At 41.8% G+C, this 23989-nt stretch overlaps 1 protein-coding gene across 1 annotated transcript in view; it reads left to right on the top strand.

The window, feature by feature from the left end:
• Positions 1 to 8974: 8974 nt before the first annotated feature.
• LOC126262854 (CWF19-like protein 1) overlaps positions 8975 to 23989 on the top strand; it is a 167945-nt gene continuing 152930 nt past the window's right edge. Inside the window, exons 1-2 of the mRNA XM_049959721.1 lie at positions 8975 to 9215; positions 21315 to 21475. Coding sequence (XP_049815678.1) covers positions 9196 to 9215; positions 21315 to 21475 — 181 coding nt within the window. The 5' untranslated portion in view covers positions 8975 to 9195. The remainder of the gene's footprint in view (positions 9216 to 21314; positions 21476 to 23989) is intronic.

The raw sequence follows: 23989 nt of genomic DNA on the forward strand, positions 1-23989 counted from the left end.
TTCCTTCTCCTGATAATAATGTCCTCCTGAGTAGTCCACACCTGGAGATCCGAAAGGGGACTATTTTATGTTCAGAATATTTTACCCACGAGGACGCCATCATCATTTAACCATACAGTAAAGCTGCATGCCCTCGGGACAAATTATGGTTGTAGTTTCCCCTTGCTTTCAGCCGTTCGCAACACTAGCACAGAAAGGCTGTTTTGGGTAGTGTTACAAGACCAGATCAGTCAATCTTCCAGACTGTTGCCCCTACAACTACTGAAAAGGCTGTCTCAACAGATACCCCTCTATTGTGGTAGCACGTAAGGTACGTCTATCTGTATCGCTGAGGCACACAAGCCTCCTTACCAATGACGAGGTGCATGGTTCATTTGTTTCAATATGGTACATAAGCAATTATGGTACAAAATGTTTGTGAAAACTAGGCAGTCATGGTACACACTCTATTGCTTTGATAAACTTTTGGGAGGGATTGCTGTATATAAATCTGCTTAGTGCTGGCAGCTTTCAGCTCAGTGATAATCAAAACTTCAATTTGTGCATTGCAGACAGTTAAGACATTCCTGTGTTACTTTATATGCTCTCAGAACCACTTAATATTTCATAAACTTTAGTTTGTTGTGGAAGGCAGATCTATAGAAAATAATTCTTAGATTTCATTTTTCGAAATTTGTAAAACCAGCAAGCTGAGCTGATTTTCACTGGATTTTTAATACAGGTAATATCAAGGCATGGCTGAATCAGGATGGAGGCAGGATATGGCTATCTGCTGTTGTCAGGAGGTTTCTTAAAATGAAGGCCATAACCAGATGACTAGCTGTCACAACTGGAACTTATCGCCTCAAAATCTTAGTGTTATGTGGTACAAGTCACGTATTCTGCAGCATCATGGTTTTGCCACAGCCAGACTGAAGTCGTCCCTCTGTCCGCAATGCCTTTATTATATTTATTGTAGTGTCCCTGCTCAGCAGTACTTGCTGTGGGAATGCTACCTATGTGAACTGAGCATGGGTAGGTGTGAATCTAGTAACATCTGGTACTGCACCAGCCCATGCCCAGCAAGACACTCTACCAGAATCATAGAATAGAATGGAATAAAAGTTTTGAAATCCTTTAGATAATCTACTCTATACCAGCAGTGAGGTGTCAGTATAGAGGGGTTTACAGATAATTGTGGCACAAATTGTTTACGGTAGTAGTTTTTAGTTTTCTCTCAACGTCTTAACGACAAATGTTTATAAATCTGAGTTGGTTACTAACCTTCGTTTTTCTTCTACGTTTAAATCGTATACAACATTAAGAGTTGCCTATGGAATCCTACTCCTAATATGGGACATCACACTGTTGGGAGTTGATCAAGTGTAGAGGAGTACTCCCATATTATTACATCCCCATTATACAGGGTGTTACAAAAAGGTACGGCCAAACTTTCAGGAAACATTCCTTACACACAAAGAAAGAAAATATGTTATGTGGACATGTGTCCGGAAATGCTTACTTTCCATGGTAGAGCTCATTTTATTACTTCTCTTCAAATCACATTAATCATGGAATGGAAACACACAGCAACAGAACGTACCAGCGTGACTTCAAACACTTTGTTACAGGAAATGTCCAAAACGTCCTCCGTTAGCGAGGATACATGCATCCAACCTCCGTCGCATGGAATCCCTGATGCGCTGATGCAGCCCTGGAGAATGGTGTATTTTATCACAGCCGTCCACAATACGAGCACGAAGAGTCTCTATATTTGGTACCGGGGTTGCGTAGACAAGAGCTTTCAAATGCCCCCATAAATGAAAGTCAAGAGGGTTGAGGTCAGGAGAGCGTGGAGGCCATGGAATTGGTCCGCCTCTACCAATCCATCGGTCACCGAATCTTTTGTCGAGAAGTGTACGAACACTTCGACTGAAATGTGCAGGAGCTCCATCATGCATGAACCACATGTTGTGTCGTACTTGTAAAGGCACATGTTCTAGCAGCACAGGTAGAGTATCCCGTATGAAATCATCATAACGTGCTCCATTGAGCGTAGGTAGAAGAACATGGGGCCCAATCAAGACATCACCAACAATGCCTGCCCAAACGTTCACAGAAAATCTGTGTTGATGACTTGATTGCACAATTGCGTGCGGATTCTCGTCAGCCCACACATGTTGATTGTGAAAATTTACAATTTGATCACGTTGGAATGAAGCCTCATCCGTAAAGAGAACATTTGCACTGAAATGAGGATTGACACATTGTTGGATGAACCATTTGCAGAAGTGTACCCGTGGTGGCCAATCAGCTGCTGTTAGTGCACGTACACGCTGTACATGGTATGGAAACAACTGGTTCTCCTGTAGCACTCTCCACACAGTGACATGGTCAACGTTACCTTGTACAGCAGCAACTTCTCTGACGCTGACATTAGCGTTATCGTCAACTGCACGAAGAATTGCCTCGTCCATTGCAGGTGTCCTCGTCGTTCTAGGTCTTCCCCAGTCGCGAGTCATAGGCTGGAATGTTCCGTGCTCCCTAAGACGCCGATCAATTGCTTCGAACGTCTTCCTGTCGGGACACCTTCGTTCTGGAAATCTGTCTTGATACAAACGTACCGCACCATGGCTACTGCCCAGTGCTAATCCATACATCAAATGGGCATCTGCCAACTCCGCATTTGTAAACATTGCACTGACTGCAAAAACACGTTCGTGATGAACACTAACTTGTTGATGCCACGTGCTGATGTGCTTGATGCTAGTACTGTAGAGCAATGAGTCGCATGTCAACACAAGCACCGAAGTCAACATTATCTTCCTTCAATTGGGCCAACTGATGGTGAATCGAGGAAGTACAGTACATACTGACGAAACTAAAATGAGCTCTAACATAGAAATTAAGCGTTTCCGGACACATGTCCACATATAATCTTTTCTTTATTTGTGTGTGAGGAATGTTTCCTGAAAGTTTGGCCATACCTTTTTGTAACACCCTGTATGTAGTTAAATCAATTATCCAGCATAGAATACATATAAATTGAAATATTTCATTTAAAAGAAAAATAACTAACTGCAGTGAACAATTAATTTCTAAATCTTAAAACTAGAAAGGAGAAGCATGCCTGAAAGGTACCATGTTACTGCGTCAGGCGATATTCACTAACAATTAAAATATATTTGGTGTTTCTGAGCAACTGTACATGCAATTTGGAGAGCGTGGAGATGGTAACATTCCAAGTCACATAAATGATTCATGTTACTAAGTGTTTTAACCATGATATTCACTGGATAACTGCTGCTCAGGTATGGCTTATGGTTGTGATTCACAACATCTACAGTGACATTACAGATGTATAACCCATATAACAAACAGATAATGATCATCATTAGAGGAACAAACGTTGCACCAGGAATAATTACTCTGTGTAGGTAATCCTTAGTGTTCCAGTCATCAATATGGGCATTTGCATGGTCGAGAGTAATTTGCCCTTATTCCTGAACTAACAAATCACTGATAGACTGCAACGAAGGAATCATGGTGTTATTTTGCAAGACAGGGAGGCTGTCTGTGTGTGGCAACACAAGGAGTGTTTCAAGTGGTTAAAGTTCAAAGGACTTGATACTAATGTTATGTGCATATGCTAGATAGGTAGATAGTCTGGCAGTGTCCACTATTAGCCAAAGTGACCTAATAGGTCTCAGACATAATTGCATGATTATAGCAGAGTAGAGTCTCTACAGTGGGTTGTGGTACAAAGTATAGTCGACTGTTAGTGACATGGACGAAGCAGGTTTTATGTATCACAACGTTAGTATGGGGCAAGGAGATACTTTAGCTTCCTCTAGGAACAGTGCGATTTCACAGCTGCTCACGTTAGTACTAAGGGATGAGGTAGGACACATGCATTAATTGGAAAGCAAGATTGATAGGTATCAAGTGGCGTAGCTGAATGCGTCAGGCGATCTTCGCTAACAATTAAAATATATTTGGTGTTTCTGAGCAACTGTACATGCAATTGGGAAAGCGTGGAGATGGTAACATTCCAAGTCACAGTTTGCCCAAGTGACAGGCAATGATATTTGCATTCAGGGACCATGAGCAGTTGCTCGGCCACCATTGACCAGACGTTTTCAATTGGTGAGAGATCTGGAGAATGTGCTGGCTAGGACAGCAGTCAAATATTTTCTGTACCCAGAAAGGCCCGTACAGGACCTGCAACATGCGATGACGAATACACGCTTCCAATGTGCGTTCACCGCGATGTCACCAATCACTGACGCGACCATCATGATGCTGTAAACAGAACCTGGATTCATCCAAAAAAATGGCGTTTTGCCATTCGTGCACCCAGGTTCGTCGTTGAGTACACCATCGCAGGCATTCCTGTCTTTAATGCAGTGTTCAAATGGCTCTGAGCACTATGGGACTTAACATCTATGGTCATCAGTCTAATGCAGTGTAAAGGGTAACTGCAGTCATGGTCTCCGAGCTGATAGTCCACGCTGCTGCAATTGTCGTCGAACCGATCGTGCAGATGGTTGTTGTCTTGCATACGTCCCCAACTGTTGACTCAGGGATCGAGACGTGAGATAAGATGTCTGTCATCTCGACTGCTATTGACACGAGGCCGTTGGGATTCAGCACGGCGTTCCGTATTACCCTCCTGCACCCACCTATTCCATATTCTACTAACAGTTATTGGATCTCGACCAACGCGAGCAGCAATGTCGCGATACGATAAACCGCAATCGTGATAGGCTACAACACGACCTTTATCAAAGTCGGAAACGTGATGGTACCCATTTCTCCTCCTTACACGAGGAATCACAACAACGTTTCACCAGGCAACGCTGGTCACCTGCTGTTTGTGTATGAGAAATCGGTTGAAAACTTTCCTCATGTCAGCACGTTGTAGGTGTCGCCACCGGCGCCAACCTCGTGAGAATGCTTTGAAAAGCTAATCATTTGCATATCATAGCATCTTCTTCCTGTCGGTTAAATTTCGCGTCTATAGCGCGTCATCTTCGTGGTGTAGCAATTTTAATGGCCAGTAGTGTATTTACCTGTGTGTTAATATGTGGCTAGTGGTTCAAAAATGGCTCTGGGCACTATGAGACTTAACTTCTGAGGTCATCAGTCCCCTAGAACTTAGAACTACTTAAACCTAACTAACCTTAGGACATTACACACACCCATGACCGAGGCAGGATTCAAACCTGGGACTGTAGCGGTGGCGCGGTTCCAGACTGTAGCGCCTAGAACCGCTCGACCACTCCGGCCGGCTGTAGCCAGTGGGAATGGTGGTGTTTGCACTACACTGGAGTGGTATGTGAAGCATTCGATTAGTAACTGAATATTTCAAGTTGAACAACATTTGTAAAATGGCGGCAGAAAACTGAGTCAGTTCAAGAGTGGGGTAGAGTAAGTAGGAGGCATTGTGTTGCCTTGAATGCTTACGAATCATACGAGTCAGCACATATGTGGATGCAGGTGTAATGTGACACCTGAAGTTTTTTTGTCTTATGAGAAAAGTGCTCTGTCAGCAATGTGGACCGGGTGGGCACTGATGGCCCGAATCCTAACACAAATTGGATATCTTGCAATAGAGTTAGAAATGGTGGTGTAGCTGTAGCCAAGCACAGGATCAAATAATGGTACTGTCAGACTCATAGATAACAGTAAAAAGTAATGGAGTCTAAAGTAGCATAATGTAAGAAGAATTCTCTTGGACGATCTCCCAAAAAAGCTTATGAACTTTTCAATGGAACAGGGCGATCAGTAATATAGACATACGTGTAAGTGTAGATGAAAGTGTAAGTAGTATCATGTTTAGCTGTGTAAAGTTAGATGATGGAAAAGTCAGGTCTTAGGGTTTAGGACATTGCTCATCATTGAAGCAGGTTCAGTTGCTGAAGCTTTGTGTAGATTACATTGTGTGCAAATCGAGCAAAAACTATGGGATGACACTGGACTCACATTTGGGAGGACGATGATTCAATCCTGCATCCAGCCATCCTGATTTAGGTTTTCCATGATTTCCCTAAATCGCTTCAGGAAAATGCCAGGATGGTTCTTTTGATAGGGCACGGCCGACTTCCTTCCCCATCATTCCCTAATCCAGTGAGACCTGTTTGGTCTCTTCTACCAAAACAACCAACCAACCAACTATGATATGATATTGCTCAAGAGCAGTAGAGCGATTGGTCCGAAACATGTCATAGGCAATGGCAGATAGTGAATAGTATAGGAGTGCACATGTGCAAGATTTGTGTATTAATAGAAAAACTATGTGACACTAAGTCTTATTATCTAAACAGTATACATTACTCAATATGGTTCAAAGTTTTGATATGGTACTGTATTTCCTCTGAGAGAACAGGACATGAACATGCTACCATATATGTTTTGTCAGTAGGGACTTCGCATTGCTCGTATCTAAGTTTCTTTTGAAGGATTGCATTAATTCCAATCCAGAACCTCTGATTCAAAGTAGACAGCTACACATGTTCATCTTCATAAGTTGAAGTGTGTGGCCCGATTTCGGTGAGTCAAATACGAGACACCAAGAGAGAGAATAGAAGAATACATGGTGGGAGAGGCAGTGGTACTTGAATTAATCTCGCCATCAAGATGAGTTGAATTTAATAATTTATGCATCGTATTGTGGAAACATATGGCAGTCCATTGCACAGTAGAAGACTCTACCAATAATATGAATATCTTTTATGTTGTGACCAGGCGAAACTACTTTTATCTGGCCAGAACTGGGTTTTCTTTGACTGCTCCTGGGAGAAGGCTCATTTTTAACTACAGCAGATGAAATATTAGTTCATTTTACTACATAAATGAATGAACGATTTACTTAACTTTGACACATTTTTTCTCCACAGGATTACTGGATAATTTACATCTGTCATTGACCAGTAAAACATCACTTGTTGAAGTAATTAACAAACTATTTTCTTGAGGTACAAAATAGAACATTTGAAAAGTAAATTTCATCATAAACTTTAACGATCACTGTCCTACTTGATGATGTTGAATGCTGTAGCTGATGTCTCGAAACTGTGGCAGCTATCTTGCTGGCTCGACACTATACTGACCTCAGCATAAGAGCGCCACTATGCTGAGAGGAGGGTGTGGTCTTCAGGAGCTCTACCATATGTCGCAGACTGCAGCGAGTCATCACTAATATCTGTGGTACCGATTCACATTCCCAGAATCAGTGTGTTAACATCGATCTCTCTACGAAACCACGTTTTCCAAATGAAAAGGTGGTATAGATTACATGCATTGTGACAAAATCAAATGGCAAGTGAATGACAAAAACGCGCATAATGTAGTCAGATGGATAGGAGAATGGAAGTAGGGATAAAATCAGCTGGGAAAATGGTTGCTACCATATGTTGGAGCTCTCAGCGCTCTGAGCATACTGGAGCATTGCGCACCACAAACACGTCATTTGTCATGTCAGGTGCTCACGGCTAGACACAAGGTAATGTTACTGGCGCTAGGTTGGGATCAGAGAAGTGAACCAAAGGTTGCACCTTCGCAAGAATATATGCCAGAATTAACTAGATCTGACAAAAAGAACAGCAGGCAAAACACCATGATAGGGCCGGTTCAGAAGACTCAAGAAAAGCGAAAATGGCTAGTAAGTAACGCAGCTGTAATGTAATTCTTACACTGTATGGATGGACCCATGAAAGAAAACAAAATACAGACATTTTATCCCTCAAGAGGGGCTAGGACGATGGTAGTTGGAGGGGATGTGTAAGTGTAATGTGTAAAACGCAAACTGTAGAGTTCAACAATGACCTTACGACATACAGAGTATAGGTCGAAGTCATCAGACTAGATGAGGAGGAACCTCCTGATGTACACCAAATTGTACTGTCGAATAGCATCACTTCATGAAGTCTTTCTGGTCATTATTCTTGTATTGCGTCTGCAAGATGTCTCAGTTGTTAACCATAAATGACAGCTGTGAAGGTTAGACCTCAGGGGAGCAATTTGGAGTACACCACATTGTCACTGTTTCACCAGATACATAACATTATCTTTTGTAGATGGACACGCGTCTTTGTACAGGGAACTGCTGCTTTGTTTGGGTCAGCCTTCCTTTCTTCTCCTTATGTTAGCATAAAACCCAGCCAGTAACGGTAAAGGCAGGAATGGTCGGTGCTGTTCATGAGCTACTTATGATGAGCAAGTAGATGTAATCACCTGCCGATATTTGTGATTTTGGCTTAGAACATGTGGTACACAAACAACCGATTTTTGAACCTTCCCCATTAGTTGCAAATGTCGCACGATGATGGAATAATCACAGGTCACCACTTTTGCCAGACCTCGAGGAGTCTGTTGTGTGTCATTGTGGACTAATGCGTTTACACGATATTCATCAAACTGCGAAGGTCTTCCTAAACATGGAGAGTTATTAATGTCAAAACGATCCTCCTTAAAACGAGAAAACCATTTTCTTTCCGTGCTCTGCCCAAAGGCATTATCACTATACATTGCGCCAATGCTTCTGGCAGCCTCCTCTGCCGTCAACCCTCTATTAAACTCAAATAGAATAATATGCTGGAAATGTTCAGGTTTCTTTACTTTCTAGTGTCCACAACTCCACTCACTATCTCCAAATGACAATTTGTAAACTCAAATAGCAACAGTGAATTACAAATAAAAATGACAATTCATAAATAAACCCATAACGCCTGGAACATAGATTGGTCTTTATCCCAGAAACCAACACGCAAAAAAAAAAAAAAAAAAAACGCTACGAACTTACGTGCCAACCTAAAATTTGCGACAACGAAGCGAAGACTCGCAGCCACGTACAAATACGAGAGTTGAAAAAGCATAAAGCATAATCATTGCTAGAGCTGCACTATTCGCCAGTGTGACTGTGCAGACAATCAAAATACTGTAGCAATTTTGAAATTGTAATTAAATTAGTGACAGCGGATTGGCCTTATGCGATTTCCCCCCCAAACTCTCGATTGATTTAGTTACCTATCGATAGTTATATCGTTAAGGGCATTGTGTTTGTTGGTAAACAGATTAGCGTCAACCAAAAGGCAGACGGGCGTTTGCGTTATCTTACTTACTAGTGATGTTAGAATGTCTTTCTATAGAGAAGCACATTGTTTCGAATTATTTCAGTAATTTTAACTGGTCTACTGACCCTAAAGTTATCGAATCATGACTGAGAAGATAAAAATGTAAGTATTTTTTATGTGTAATGTATTTGAACGTTCGTTCTTTCTGACAGGCTTCAAGTATTGCAGTGTCAGATATGCTGTCTGAGACTTTACTGACGTGGTAACTGCTTCATTGGTTCACAGGCGACGCAACGGATAATGTTGTGGAAGCTGCTCGTTATCTTCAGGAGCATCTGGAGATGATGATTAGGTGTCTTGCTGAAATATTGTGCATCTTCCACAACATTATCAGAGGCGACCACTAGCCATTGAAGTGTCTGGTTGAAGATCCCCTGAATTCTCAGACAAAATAATTGCAGTTTTGTTAAATGAAATTTGTTTTTTTTTTTCTATGCCTTTAAGCTTCTTCAAGTGTGTAGATGCCCACTTTGCAGTTTGGGTACACTGGCTGCTATCTCCATCTCTACCTTTCTGTTTAATGTTGCAAAGTGTGTACCGCTACTGCCTGCAGCGATGCCGCACAGGTCTGGAATTGCTACAGACTGGCTCCAGGAACACTCTGCTGAGTTAAAACACTCCTGCTGGCCACCAATCTCCCTGAATATGAACATTAGTGACCATATCTAGGGTACCTTGCAACATGCTGTTCAGAAGAGATCTCCACCTGCTCGTACTCTTATGGATTTACGGACAGCACTGTAGGATTTATGTTGTCAATTCCCTCCAGCACTACTTCAGACATTAGTTGAATCCGTACCACGTCGTGTTGCGGCACTACTGCGTGGTCACAGGGCACCTTCATGATATTGGGCAGGTGTACCAGTTTCTTTGCCTCTTCAGTGTGTTTGTGCTTCCAGTAAGTGCTTTCGTCTTGCCTTACCCATCAACACTCAAAGTTGATTTCTTAAGACAATATTACAAATGACTGAGAGTGTATAGGCTGTTCTTGGTTAAGCATATGGAGATCTAACTCCCCCCCCCCCCCCTCCCACACATAATTGCCAACTGTCTATGTTGAACAGGATGTAAGAAATATCAGAACAGTGACAACTCTTTCCCCCTCTTCTCTATTGGTCTCCTTTTGCTCTTAACATTTAACATTCTCTTAGCAGTCTTTTACATTTCTGATAAATAGTTCCATTATATACTTGTGTGACACAACACCACTGTATGAGTTTAGTGTGAGACACAGATCAACTGTAGCTGAAAAACATTTTAACATTTTGAGTTTAGTCTCCCCACCCTCCCACAAATTAACTTTATATGAACACCAGCTCAGCCATTTTCTGTCATTCTGTCAACATTGAGATTCTCAGTAAGTCATGTTTGGCAAATTAAAATGTCTATAATAGCAGTGACAACGTGACATGACATCATGCTATCCATTTCCCAACAGGTCACAAAACTTGAAACAGCAAAATTGGGCTGTCACCTGTGTAAATGAGGTGAAAGTAAAACTACATGCTCATTACTCTTCAGTAATGTGCACTATATCCCCAAATTGTGAACATGGCAGTGTCATTTGTGTGTGCTATTCAGCCTGTCAAAATGTCTCAAAGAATCCTTTTAAACTTAGGCTGTATGCACCGTGTCACTTTTCACAAAAAGTATTACCAGCATAGGAAGATTCCGCCGAATTGGCATACAACAGTGACATCATTTGAATATTCACCTACTACTGTGAGGCATAAAACATTGAAGATCAGCCTCTTAGTGATTGTCCACAGCCCCCCCCCCTCCCCTTCCTCCCTTTTTTTCCCCTTGAGACAACTGGGATGGCTGTGTGAATTCAAACAGTATACAGTCATCTCCTCTCAATCAATTTTGCCTGAAAGTGTACATTACAAACAACAGTACGAAACCTCCAGTGCCTTGCTGTGCAAAGAGGTGGGTAAGAGAGACCAGAAGTGAAACTTAGATCAGTGGGTCTTCACTGATTAGTCCAAGATTTGTCTGCCATCTTATGTTCATCGTTGAAGGGTGTCGATTGGCTGGCTACCAATACACTTCTCTGGCATGCAGTCTTGTAGGCTCAACAAACATGTTTTGACCTGTAACTGAGTATGGATGTCAGTTGCCTCTCGTTGTTATCAAGCGTAATTTGAGGGCTTTGTAGTATCAGGACAGGATCCTACAACTTATTGTCCAATGCTGCCTTCAACATTATGATGGTGCTTAAGTCTTTCAAGAAAATAATGCACAAGCTCACCACGTCTTGTAAAGACCTTCCTTCAGCAGGCAGGAATCATACAAGTGGACTGGCCTGTGGTATCTGCTGGCTTGAAGCTAATTTATCGCACTTGGAACCAGTTACAACAGTTTATTGAACACTTGGTGGACAGTCTTGTATCCCAGCAGAAGCAAGAGACATACATGTGAGCTAGATCTGGAGACAGACTACAACAACAAAGAGGGTACTACACAGGCAGGTTTTCAGCCAGCTAATGTAAACAAGGAACTGATCACAGAGCTTGTGGAAGATAACGCAAAGGATGCCTCCCATCAGATTTTAGTTCCCAGACTATCTGAACGCAGCTGAGAAGACTTTGTTGTTCTTCAGCTGATCTCTGTGCCACACTGATGGTGCCATGGACTGGGCTGAATCAGCTACAAGCACAATGTGTTTGATTCTCACTGTGCTCCATCTTTGTTTTGCACTCCATTGTTGACATTGCTGTGACCTGTACTCTGCTTGCGGCTTAACCTTTGGATGTGAGTGACTGCTCACTTGGATTGCCTTCTGGAATCTGTGGTTTAATGAGTGATTACAATGTATTGGACTCTACCTCAGATAAAAGAAATCAGAGAATGATCTTGGTGTCATTTTTCACTTGTGCTACTCAAGAGTGGAATTGTCAAGAAATAACCTGAAAATGGTTTTATGAACCCCCTGCCAAACAGTTAGACACGTATAGAGTAGTCATGTAGATGCAGGTTGCCTTACAGGCAACCCATCTAACTTAGGAGTTAGTTCTGCTCCTGGAATCTGCTTTGGATTGCTGCCAGACTCTACATTTGTTTGTGCTCTTTGCTAATGTGAGTCTGGAATAAATACTAGTGGAAATATAAAAGACAAAATGCCAAAGAATATCCAGACATTTCACGATGCACAGTTTGGGGCAGTGTGGTATTGAACATTATCCAGTAGTAGATTGTAATGGCATTGACACTGCTGGGTAGTGTTGACCCCATTGTGTGGTGGTTGGGGGCAGGGAGGGGGGGGGGGCAGGAGAAGAAGACTATTCATCATTGAAGGTTCCACTCTGTCACCCCAGATTCCGGTCTCTTAGTGGAAGCAGATGCAAATCCAGTCGCACTCAGATTTGAACTAGTTATCTCTTAGTTTTGCTATACACCAAGATCCAGTGCCTTTGTACAGCCGATGGGAGTGGGCTTGAACCTGCGATTCCTGATGGCAATGCATTGTCAGTATCCTGGCTGCAGCTTGTAAAGCAGTGCAGTGTGGCTTGAAGCAGTGTGTGTTTGCTAGTCAGGTACTCCGCACAATTGATGCTGAGTATCTGGCACTGTGATGCAGTCGCCCCTTACTTTCTAGCAGTGGCCGTATGATATTGCTGCTTGGCTGGCGGCACCTTGCAGAGAGGGCAGTGTCATCCAGGGAGCAAACCCTGGCTCCCAACATTTGAATGGCTGTGGCTCTCAATAGTAAACATCAAGTGAGTTGGTGACTGTAAGGACCTTGGTCCAATCCTACATCTACATACATACTCCGCAATCCACCATACGGTGCTTAGCGGAGGGTACCTCGTACGACAGCTAGCATCTTCTCTCCCTGTTCCACTCCCAAACAGAACGAGGGAAAAATGACTGCCTATATGTCTCTGTACGAGCCCTAATCTCTCTTATCTTATCTTTGTGGTATTTCCGCGAAATGTAAGTTGGTGGCAGTAAAATTGTACTGCAGTCAGCGTCAAATGCTGGTTCTTTAAATTTCCTCAGTAGCAATTCACGAAAAGAAGGCCTCCTTTCCTCTAGAGACTCCCACCCGAGTTCCTGAAGCATTTCTGTAACACTCGCATGATGATCAAACCTACCAATAACAAATCTAGCAGTTCGCCTCTGAATTGCTTCTATGTCCTCCCTCAATCTGACCTGATATGGATCCCAAATGCTCGAGCAGTACTCAAGAATAGGTTGTATTAGTGTTTTATAAGCTACATGAACCATGGACCTTGCCGTTGGTGGGGAGGCTTGCGCGCCTCAGTGATACAGATAGCCGTACCGCAGGTGCAACCTCAACGGAAGGGTATCTGTTGAGAGGCCAGACAAACATGTGGTTCCTGAAGAGGGGCAGCAGCCTTTTCAGTGGTTGCAGGGGCAACAGTCTGGATGATTAACTGATCTGGCCTTGTAACACTAACCAAAACGGCATTGCTGTGCTGGTACTGCGAACGGTTGAAAGCAACGGGAAACTACAGCCGTAATTTTTCCCGAGGGCATGTAGCTTTACTGTATGGTTAATGATGATGGCGTCCTCTTGGGTAAAATATTTGGGAGGTAAAATAGTCCCCCATTCGGATCTCCGGGCGGGGACTACTCAGGAGGACGTCGTTATCAGGAGAAAGAAAACTGGCGTTCTACGGATCGGAGCGTGGAATGTCAGATCCCTTAATCGGGCAGGTAGGTTAGAAAATTTAAAAAGGGAAATGGATAGGTTAAAGTTAGATATAGTGGGAATTAGTGAAGTTCGGTGGCAGGAGGAACAAGACTTTTGGTCAGGCGAATACAGGGTTATAAATACAAAGTCAAATAGGGGTAATTCAGGAGTAGGTTTAATAATGAATAAAAAAAATAGGAGTGCGGGTAAGCTACTACAAACAGCATAGTAAACGCATTATTGTGGCCAAAATAGACATGAAGCCAATGCCTACCACAGTAGTACAAGTTTATATGCCAACTAGCTCTGCAGATGACGAAGAAATTGAAGAAATGTATGATGAAATAAAAGTAATTATTCAGATAGTGAAAGGAGATGAAAATTTAATAGTCATGGGTGACTGGAATTCAGTAGTAGGAAACGGGAGAGAAGGAAACGTAGTAGGTGAATATGGATTGGGGGGAAGAAATGAAAGAGGATGCCGCCTGGTAGAATTTTGCACAGAGCACAACTTAATCATAGCTAACACTTGGTTCAAGAATCATAAAAGAAGGTTGAATACATGGAAGAACCCTGGAGATAGTAAAAGGTTTCAGATAGATTATATAATGGTAATACAGAGATTTAGGAACCAGGTTTTAAATTGTAAGACATTTCCAGGGGCAGATGTGGACTCTGACCACAATCTCTTGGTTATGAACTGTAGATTAAAACTGAAGAAACTGCAAAAAGGTGGGAATTTAAAGAGATGAAACCTGGATAAACTGAAAGAACAAGAGGCTGTACAGAGTTTCAAGGAGAGCATAAGGGAACAATTGACAGTAATGGGGGAAAGAAATACAGTAGAAGAAGAATGGGTAGCTCTGAGGGATGAAGTAGTGAAGGCAGCAGACGATCAAGTAGGTAAAAAGACGAGGGCTAATAGAAATCCTTGGGTAACAGAAGAAATATTAAATTTAATTGATGAAAGGAGAAAACATAAAAATGCAGTAAATGAAGCAGGCAAAAAAGAATACAAACGCTTCAAAAATGAGATCGACAGGAAGTGCAAAATGGCTAAGCAGGGATGGCTAGAGGACAAATGTAAGGATGTAGAGGCTTATCTCACTAGGGGTAAGATAGATACTGCATACAGGAAAATTAAAGAGACCTTTGGAGAAAAGTAAACCACTTGTATGAATATCAAAAGCTCAGATGGAAACCCATTTCTAAGCAAAGAAGGGAAAGCAGAAAGGTGGAAGGAGTATATAGAGGGTCTATACAAGGGTGATGTACTTGAGGACAATATTATGGAAATGGAAGAAGATGAAGATGAAATGGGAGATACGATACTGCGTGAAGAGTTTGACAGAGCACTGAAAGACCTGAGTCGAAACAAGGCCCCGGGAGTAGATAACATTCCATTAGAACTACTGACGGCCTTGGGAGAGCAAGTCCTAACAAAACTCTACCATCTGATGAGCAAGATGTATGAGACAGGCGAAATACCCTCAGACTTCAAGAAGAATATAATAATTCCAATCCCAAAGAAAGCAGGTGTTGACATATGTGAAAATTATCGAACTATCAGTTTAATAAGTCACGGCTGCAAAATACTAACGAGAATTCTTTACAGATGAATGGAAAAACTAGTAGAAGCCGACCTCGGGGAAGATCAGTTTGGATTCCGTAGAAATATTGGAACACGTTAGACAATACTGACCCTACGACTTATCTTGGAAGCTAGATTAAGGAAAGGGAAACCTACGTTTCTAGCATTTGTAGACTTAGAGAAAGCTTTTGACAATATTGACTGGAATACACTCTTTCAAATTCTGAAGGTGGCAGGGGTAAAATACAGGGAGCGAAATGCTATTTACAATGTGTATAGAAACCAAATGGCAGTTATAAGAGTTGAGGGGCATGAAAGGGAAGCAGTGGTTGGGAAGGGAGTGAGACAGGGTTGTAGCCTATCCCCAATGTTATTCAATCTGTATCTACATCTACATTTATACTCCACAAGCCACCCAACGGTGTATGGCGGAGGGCACTTTACGTGCCACTGTCATTACCTGCCTTTCCTGTTCCAGTCGCGTATGGTTCGCGGGAAGAACGACTGTCTGAAAGCCTCCGTGCGCGCTCTAATCTCTCTAATTTTACATTCGTGATCTCCTCGGGAGGTATAAGTAGGGGGAAGCAATATATTCGATACCTCATCCAGAAACGCACCCTCTCGAAACCTGGCGAGCAAGCTACACCGTGATGCAGAGCGCCTCTCTTGCAGAGTCTGCCACTTGAGTTTATTAAACATCTCCGTAACGCTATCACAGTTACCAAATAACCCTGTGACGAAACGCGCCGCTCTTCTTTGGATCTTCTCTACCTCCTCCGTCAACCCGATCTGGTACGGATCCCACACTGATGAGCAATACTCAAGTATAGGTCGAACGAGTGTTTTGTAAGCCTCCTCCTTTGTTGATGGACTACATTTTCTAAGCACTCTCCCAATGAATCTCAACCTGGTACCCGCCTTACCAACAATTAATTTTATATGATCATTCCACTTCAAATCGTTCCGCACGCATACTCCCAGATATTTTACAGAAGTAACTGCTACCAGTGTTTGTTCCACTATCATATAATCATACAATAAAGGATCCTTCTTTCTATGTATTCGCAATACGTTACATTTGTCTATGTTAAGGGACAGTTGCCACTCCCTGCACCAAGTGCCTATCCGCTGCAGATCTTCCTGCATTTCGCTACAATTTTCTAATGCTGCAACTTCTCTGTATACTACAGCATCATCCACGAAAAGCCGCATGGAACTTCCGACACTATCTACTAGGTCATTTATATATATTGTGAAAAGCAATGGTCCCATAACACTCCCCTGTGGCACGCCAGAGGTTACTTTAACGTCTGTAGACGTCTCTCCATTGAGAACAACATGCTGTGTTCTGTTTGCTAAAAACTCTTCAATCCAGCCACACAGCTGGTCTGATATTCCGTAGGCTCTTACTTTGTTTATCAGGCGACAGTGCGGAACTGTATCGAACGCCTTCCGGAAGTCAAGAAAAATAGCATCTACCTGGGAGCCCGTATCTAATATTTTCTGGGTCTCATGAACAAATAAAGCGAGTTGGGTCTCACACAATGGCTGTTTCCGGAATCCATGTTGATTCCTACATAGTAGATTCTGGGTTTCCAAAAACGACATGATACCCGAGCAAAAAACATGTTCTAAAATTCTACAACAGATCGACGTCAGAGATATAGGTCTATAGTTTTGCGCATCTGCTCGACGACCCTTCTTGAAGACTGGGACTACCTGTGATCTTTTCCAATCATTTGGAACCCTCCGTTCCTCTAGAGACTTGCGGTACATGGCTGTTAGAAGGGGGGCAAGTTCTTTCGCGTACTCTGTGTAGAATCGAATTGGTATCCCGTCAGGTCCAGTGGACTTTCCTCTGTTGAGTGATTCCAGTTGCTTTTCTATTCCTTGGACACTTATTTCGATGTCAGCCATTTTTTCGTTTGTGCGAGGATTTAGAGAAGGAACTGCAGTGCGGTCTTCCTCTGTGAAACAGCTTTGGAAAAAGGTGTTTAGTATTTCAGCTTTATGCGTGTCATCCTCTGTTTCAATGCCATCATCATCCCGGAGTGTCTGGATATGCTGTTTCGAGCCACTTACTGATTTAATGTAAGACCAGAACTTCCTAGGATTTTCTGTCAAGTCGGTACATAGAATTTTACTTTCGAATTCACTGAACGCTTCACGCATAGCCCTCCTTACGCTAACTTTGACATCGTTTAGCTTCTGCTTGTCTGAGCAAGCAATGAAGGAAACAAAAGAAAAATTTGGAGTAGGTATTAAGATCCATGGAGAAGAAATAAAAACTTTGAGATTCGCCGATGACATTGTAATTCTGTCAGAGACAGCAAAGGACTTGGAAGAGCAGTTGAACGGAATGGACAGTGTCTTGAAAGGAGAGTATAAGACGAACATCAACAAAAGCAAAACGAGGATAATGGAATGCAGTCGAATTAAGTCGGGTGATGCTGAGGGAATTAGACTAGGAAATGAGACACTTAAAGTAGTAAAGGAGTTTTGCTATTTGGGGAGCAAAATAACTGATGATGGTCGAAGTAGAGAGGATATAAAATGTAGACTGGCAATGGCAAGGAAAGCGTTTCTGAAGAAGAGAAATTTGTTAACATCGAGTATCGATTTAAGTGTCAGGAAATCGTATCTGAAAGTATTTGTATGGAGTGTAGCCATGTATGGAAGTGAAACATGGACGATAAATAGTTTAGACAAGAAGAGAATAGAATCTTTTGAAATGTGGTGCTACAGAAGAATGCTGAAGATTAGATGGGTATATCACATAACTAATGAGGAGGTATTGAATAGAATTGGGGAGAAGAGGAGTTTGTGGCACAACTTGACTAGAAGAAGGGATCGATTGGTAGGACATGTTCTGAGGCATCAAGGGATCACCAATTTAGTATTGGAGGGCAGCATGGAGGGTAAAAATCATAGAGGGAGACCAAGAGATGAATACACCAAGCAGATTCAGAAGGATGTAGGTTGCAGTAGGTGCTGGGAGATGAAGAAGCTTGCACAGGATAGAGTAGCATGGAGAGCTGCATCAAACCAGTCTCAGGACTGAAGACAACAACAACACAACAAGCTGTCTCCTTTACAGATGAACCACATCGTCCCAAAATTCTTCTAATGAACCGAAGACGACTATCGTCCTTCCCCACAACTGCCATTACGTGCTTGTCCCACTTCATATCGCTCTGCAATGTTACGCGCAAATATTTAATCGACGTGACTGTGTCAAGCGCTACACTAGTAATGGAGTATTCAAACATTACAGGATTCTTTGATTGTTTTTCCTATTCATCTGCATTAATTTACATTTATCTATATTTAGAGTTAGCTGCCATTCTTTACACCAATCACAAATCCTGTACAAGTCATCTTGTATCCTCCTACAGTCACTCAACGACGACACCTTCCCGTACACCACAGCATCATCAGCAAACATCCGCACATTGCTATCCACCCTATCCAAAAGATCATTTATGTAGATAGACAACAACAGCGGACCTACCACACTTCCCTGGGGCACTCCAGATGATACCCTCACCTCCGATGTACACTCACCATCGAGGACAACGTACTGGGTTCTATTACTTAATAAGTCTTCGAGCCACTCAAATACTTGGGAACCAATCCCATATGCTCGTACCTTAGTTAGGAGTCTGCAGTGGGGCACCAAGTCAAATGCTTTCTGGAAGTCAAGGAATATGGCATCCATCTGATACCCTTCATCCATGGTTCGCAAGATATCATGTGAAAAAAGTGCGAGTTACATTTCGCAGGAGAAATGCTTTCTAAAGCCGTGCTGGTGCATGGACAGCAACTTCTCTGCCTCAAGGAAATTCATTATATTTGAACTGAGAATATGTCCGAGAATCCTGCAACAAACCAATGTTAAGGATATTGGTCTGTAATTTTGAGGATCCATCCTTCTACCCTTCTTATGTACAGGCATCACCTGCGGTTTTTTCCAGTCGCTCGGGATTTATGTTGGGCAAGAGATTCGCAATAAATGCTAGCTAAATAAGGAGGCAATGCAGTAGAGTACTCTCCGTAAAACCGAATTGGTATCCCATCAGGACCTGGCAATTTATATACTTTCAACCCATTCAGCTGCTTCACAACCCCAGGGTTGTCTATCACTATTTCCATATGGGAATCTGTACGAGACTCAAACGGCGGTATGTTTGTACGATCCTCCCACGTGAAAGATTTCTCAAATGCTAAATTTAAAATTTCAGCTTTCATTTTGCTGTCCTTGGCCCATTGGAGTTGGTACTGGACTGTGTAGTAGGCAGTCCCATAGAATGGTAGACATTGATGATTCCACCAGCAGAAGATGGTAGAACAACATTGCTTCTATGGGCTACATGGCGATAACTTGCTCCACAGCGGTCGTCAGTTTAATGCCTCTTGTCAGCTGGGTGGCCAGTACTTATACATGCTAGGGTAGGGATATTGACATGCAGGTGCCCCAAGTGTCACGTAACTCTTGTGTTGCAACACTGCAGGAGCATCCAGGACTTTTAAGAATACTGCTGGTTTCCAACTGAGTGGTTATACCAATATACGGAGATCAGCCATGATGGCAGTTACAACAGCTGTGGTTTATGCCAGTTAGCACTGCTAAATTATTTTGATTTCACAGATGTGCAAAGAGATATTCACTTGTGATCAGACTGTCTTTAGCTTGGTTATTGTTTGGTTTTGGTATATGCCGAAGATCCGTATTTTTTAGTTTGATAAGGCTTATTCTTTCATTCCCTGTTACCCTTGAATCACAGCCCACACACATTTGAGATACACAAGTACCGTACAGCTTTTTTTTTTTTTTTTTTTAATTATTTGCAGTGCCACTATGGTTGCTGAAGCACTGTCAGTGCTTTTTTTTTTTTATTAGGGGACACTAATGAACCCTAATTTACAGCCTGGTTTGATTTAGCTCTCTGTGTGAGGAGCATGTAATTGAGGGAGCACTGCAATTGTGATGATTACTGCAACTCTCCCTCTTTTTAAATGCCTTAGTGTAGTCACGGGATAGAAGTAAAGTAATCTGAACTTGAAAAAAAAAAAAAAAAAAAAAAAAAAAAAAAAAAAAAAAACTGTCTGTTGTGTATATGCATATCTTTTTAATGGTGTCGCTTCCTTTGTATATTGCACAATTTGAAATTCCAAATTATGCTTTTACACCATATGTATATGTAAACAAGTTTGTCAGACTCCTGTTAAGTTTGTGTTAATCAGTGTTAAGTATCACCACTTTCTTAAGTTTGACTGTAGATACAACCTTCAGAATTTCAAGTATTTTCCTCTTTATTGTTCATTTTAATTTGTTATTTTCTCTTCCCATTTAACATGCTGATCTCGCCTGTCTAGTCCCTACTACATACTGTAGTTATTTGTTCATTCTAAACTCCAGAACTCTTACTTATTAATCAGATTTTGTAGTGAGGGATGCCTTGTTGAATATTTTGATGTCATAACAGTTTTTCATTTGGACTCTTTTAGTATCATTAATTTCATTTCACCCTCCTCCCATAGATAGCCACAGATAAACAATGCCATGTTACACTACACTCTTCTCATCTTATAGTTAGAGCTTCAGGATTGTATATTTTTAATAGTAAATTTATCATATCCCATTTGGAATTTTTCTCTGTCACTAATTTCAATGCATTTCTTCATTTCTCATGCTTTCCTCGTAGACACACACAAGTCGATAAACAATATCATACAGTTAAAGTTCTCCTCCCCCTATCCTGTGAATGATTCATCTGTCAAAGTCTCACAACTAAGTTTTTGTAAATATGTAATCACAAAATCGTTGATATTGTGATAGAATACTATCTGAAATTACTGTCCAGTGGCTTTTGGTGTGTGTGTGTGTGTGTGTGTGTTTGTTTGTGTGTGTGTTACTTTTTTGTTTCTATGATACAAATTGTTTTTACAGTTTAGTTTGTGGCAGTGTGGATGGAGATTTCACAACTCTCTTTAAACGAGTGGAAATTGTAAATAAAAAAAACGGACCCTTTGAATTCCTTCTGTGTGTTGGAAATTTTTTTGGGCAATCAGCTGACTCATGGCAGCCATACAAAGCAGGAATGTTGAAAGGTAAGCAGAGTCTCTAAGTATGGATGTTGGTACTGTTAAAACATTTAGTTTACTAATGCTTATCAGGTTGTGGAAATATTTACTGTATGTGTAATGGATCATGGAACTTCCGACATTTCATAGCTGTGCTCTCTTGTCCTTTCCTAATAAAGAAAACTGCTATTGTTAAACAGTATAGTGATTGTGGTTGCCTTTTAAGGGCACTCAGCAGCAAAGTCGTTAGTACTTGAAGAATTGGAGAATAGAATCAGTATAATAAGTCTCAAGAGACAGGGGAACAAAGAAAAACACAAGCAGAAGTGCAATGCAGAACAACAGGCGTTGAAAGGTAGATTAGCTTCACAAAGCTCTTCAAAATAGCAGGAAATTTTGCTAAGCATTATGACTGTTCATAACTGTGATTCTTGTAACAGTTTTGGTATAAGTAAAATAGAAGCAGCATCCAGTGAATAGCTGTTTTAAGTTAATTGATTGGACATGTAACCCATGCCCTAGTCCATCCAAAATGTGTTTGATGGCTCCAAGGAGAGATTTTTTGCCAAATTGCCCATCAAATCCATTCTGTTTTCTGCAAACCATGATGCAATGAAGCTTCATTTATGAAAAAGACCATTATCATGCTGATTTGGGTGGGGCTAGACCCAAATGATTGCCACATTTTAGGAAGCATGATTTCTCCAAAATGTTTCCATAGGCATCTATCTTCATATTGCCACTAAACAAAACTAAAGGCATGAAGCCATACCAGAAACCATTGACCTTGACAATCACTCTGAGCCCAGCTCTGAAGTACTATGGAAGTCCTTTACAATAGATGATAAGGAGATATGAAGATGGTTCATACGATAATCTTTAGAATTAACATGTCCTCCTAAAATAATTTTTCTGATATATCTGACCAATAAACAGGTTTAATGGTTCTCTAATGTTTTTCACTTTACATTAATTGGCAAACACTGAATCTGAGCACATATAATGCCTGTGAAATCTGCCTGACATAAGCGTGAACTTATGGGCCTCTGCCTTAGTGCCTTGGCTGAACCCAGTCAGTTCCCTCTTTGTAGCAAAAGAGACATATATAATATTGTCTGAAATTATGTACCTTAGATATACATGCTATGGAAATAAAGTTTCAAAACTGATTTTTTCCTGAGTAGCAGTGCACGTGAAGACCGGTGTCATCACCTGCGCCTGGTGGTGGTGGTGGGGGGGGGGGGGTGTTGGCTAAGTGAGCCAAGCATTGGCATTCACTGGCAAAATGCTGGAGTGAAAACATTGCGAGTGCAGGGAGTGTTTGTTTTGAAACATCATTGAGAAATCGGAGCGGCCAAAATGCAGCGTCTCTTGGAGCAGTGGTGTTCGATAAAATTTTGTGTAAAACTAAACAAGACCTGTATGGAAATGATTCAAGGGGCCTATAAAGAATATGCCATGTCATGTGCCATGGTTTTCATGTGGCACAAGAGATTCAAAGATGGCTGTGAAGACTTGGAGGACAATGAATGCTCTGGAAGATCTTCTATGAGTAAAACTGGTGAAAATCTGGCCAAAGTGTGTCCAGTTTTAAACAGTGACAGACGTCTCAGCATCAGAATGATGGCAGATGAAGTGGGTTTGAATCACTAAACTGTGTTTCAGTCAGTGGCAGAAGATCTGACGATGAGGAAAGTGTGTGCAAAACTTGTTCTTAAAGTGCTCTCTGGTGAACAGAGGGAGCAGCGCCTGGCTGTTTTGCAGGAAATACTTCAATGTTTACAAACTGAGCCTAATTTTTGGGACAGAGTGGTCACTGGTGATGAGTCCTGGGTCTTCGAATACAAGCCAGAGTTGAAGAGGCAAAGCTTGGAGTGGCACATCTCCGCTACACCAAAGATGAAGAAAGCCTACAGGAGCAAGTCAGGTGTGAAAAGCATGCTCATTGTTTCCTTTGACACAAAAGGAATGATACACAAAGAGTTTGTGCCTGCCGGACAGACTGTCAATGGTCAGTATTATACTCGAGTAGTCCTCCGTTTGAGGGATCGAGTCCGCCTGGAGAAGAAAGACGACTGGGTGCTCCACCATGACAATGGGACCGTTCACACCTGCTTCGCCGTCACGTAAGTTTTGACCCAGTTCAATGTGGCAACACTGCCGCAGCCTCCCTATAGCCCCGACCTCGCCCCCAGTGACTTCTTTTTGTTTCCCTGGATGAAGAGAGACCTGAAACAGAAGCAGTTTGATAGCATCACAGTGGTCCAAAAGGCTTCGACAAGGTTTTTGAACAGCATTCCAGTTAAGGAATTCTAGGGAGTTTACTAGCAGTGGAAATCTTGTTGGGAGTGGTGTGTGCATTTTCAAGACACCTATTTTGAAGAATTTTATTCTGATCTATGAAAGTATTCAATAAATTTTGTGTTCTGAGACCAGTCTTTAAACTTTATTTACACACCCTGTATAACCCAAATGGCAATTTCAATGAAGAAAACTAACAAATTATGGGACAGAAACGCTGGCCAGTAATTAACTTCAGGA

The sequence above is a fragment of the Schistocerca nitens genome, chromosome 6 (assembly GCF_023898315.1).
Source record: "Schistocerca nitens isolate TAMUIC-IGC-003100 chromosome 6, iqSchNite1.1, whole genome shotgun sequence".
NCBI lineage: Eukaryota > Metazoa > Arthropoda > Insecta > Orthoptera > Acrididae > Schistocerca > Schistocerca nitens.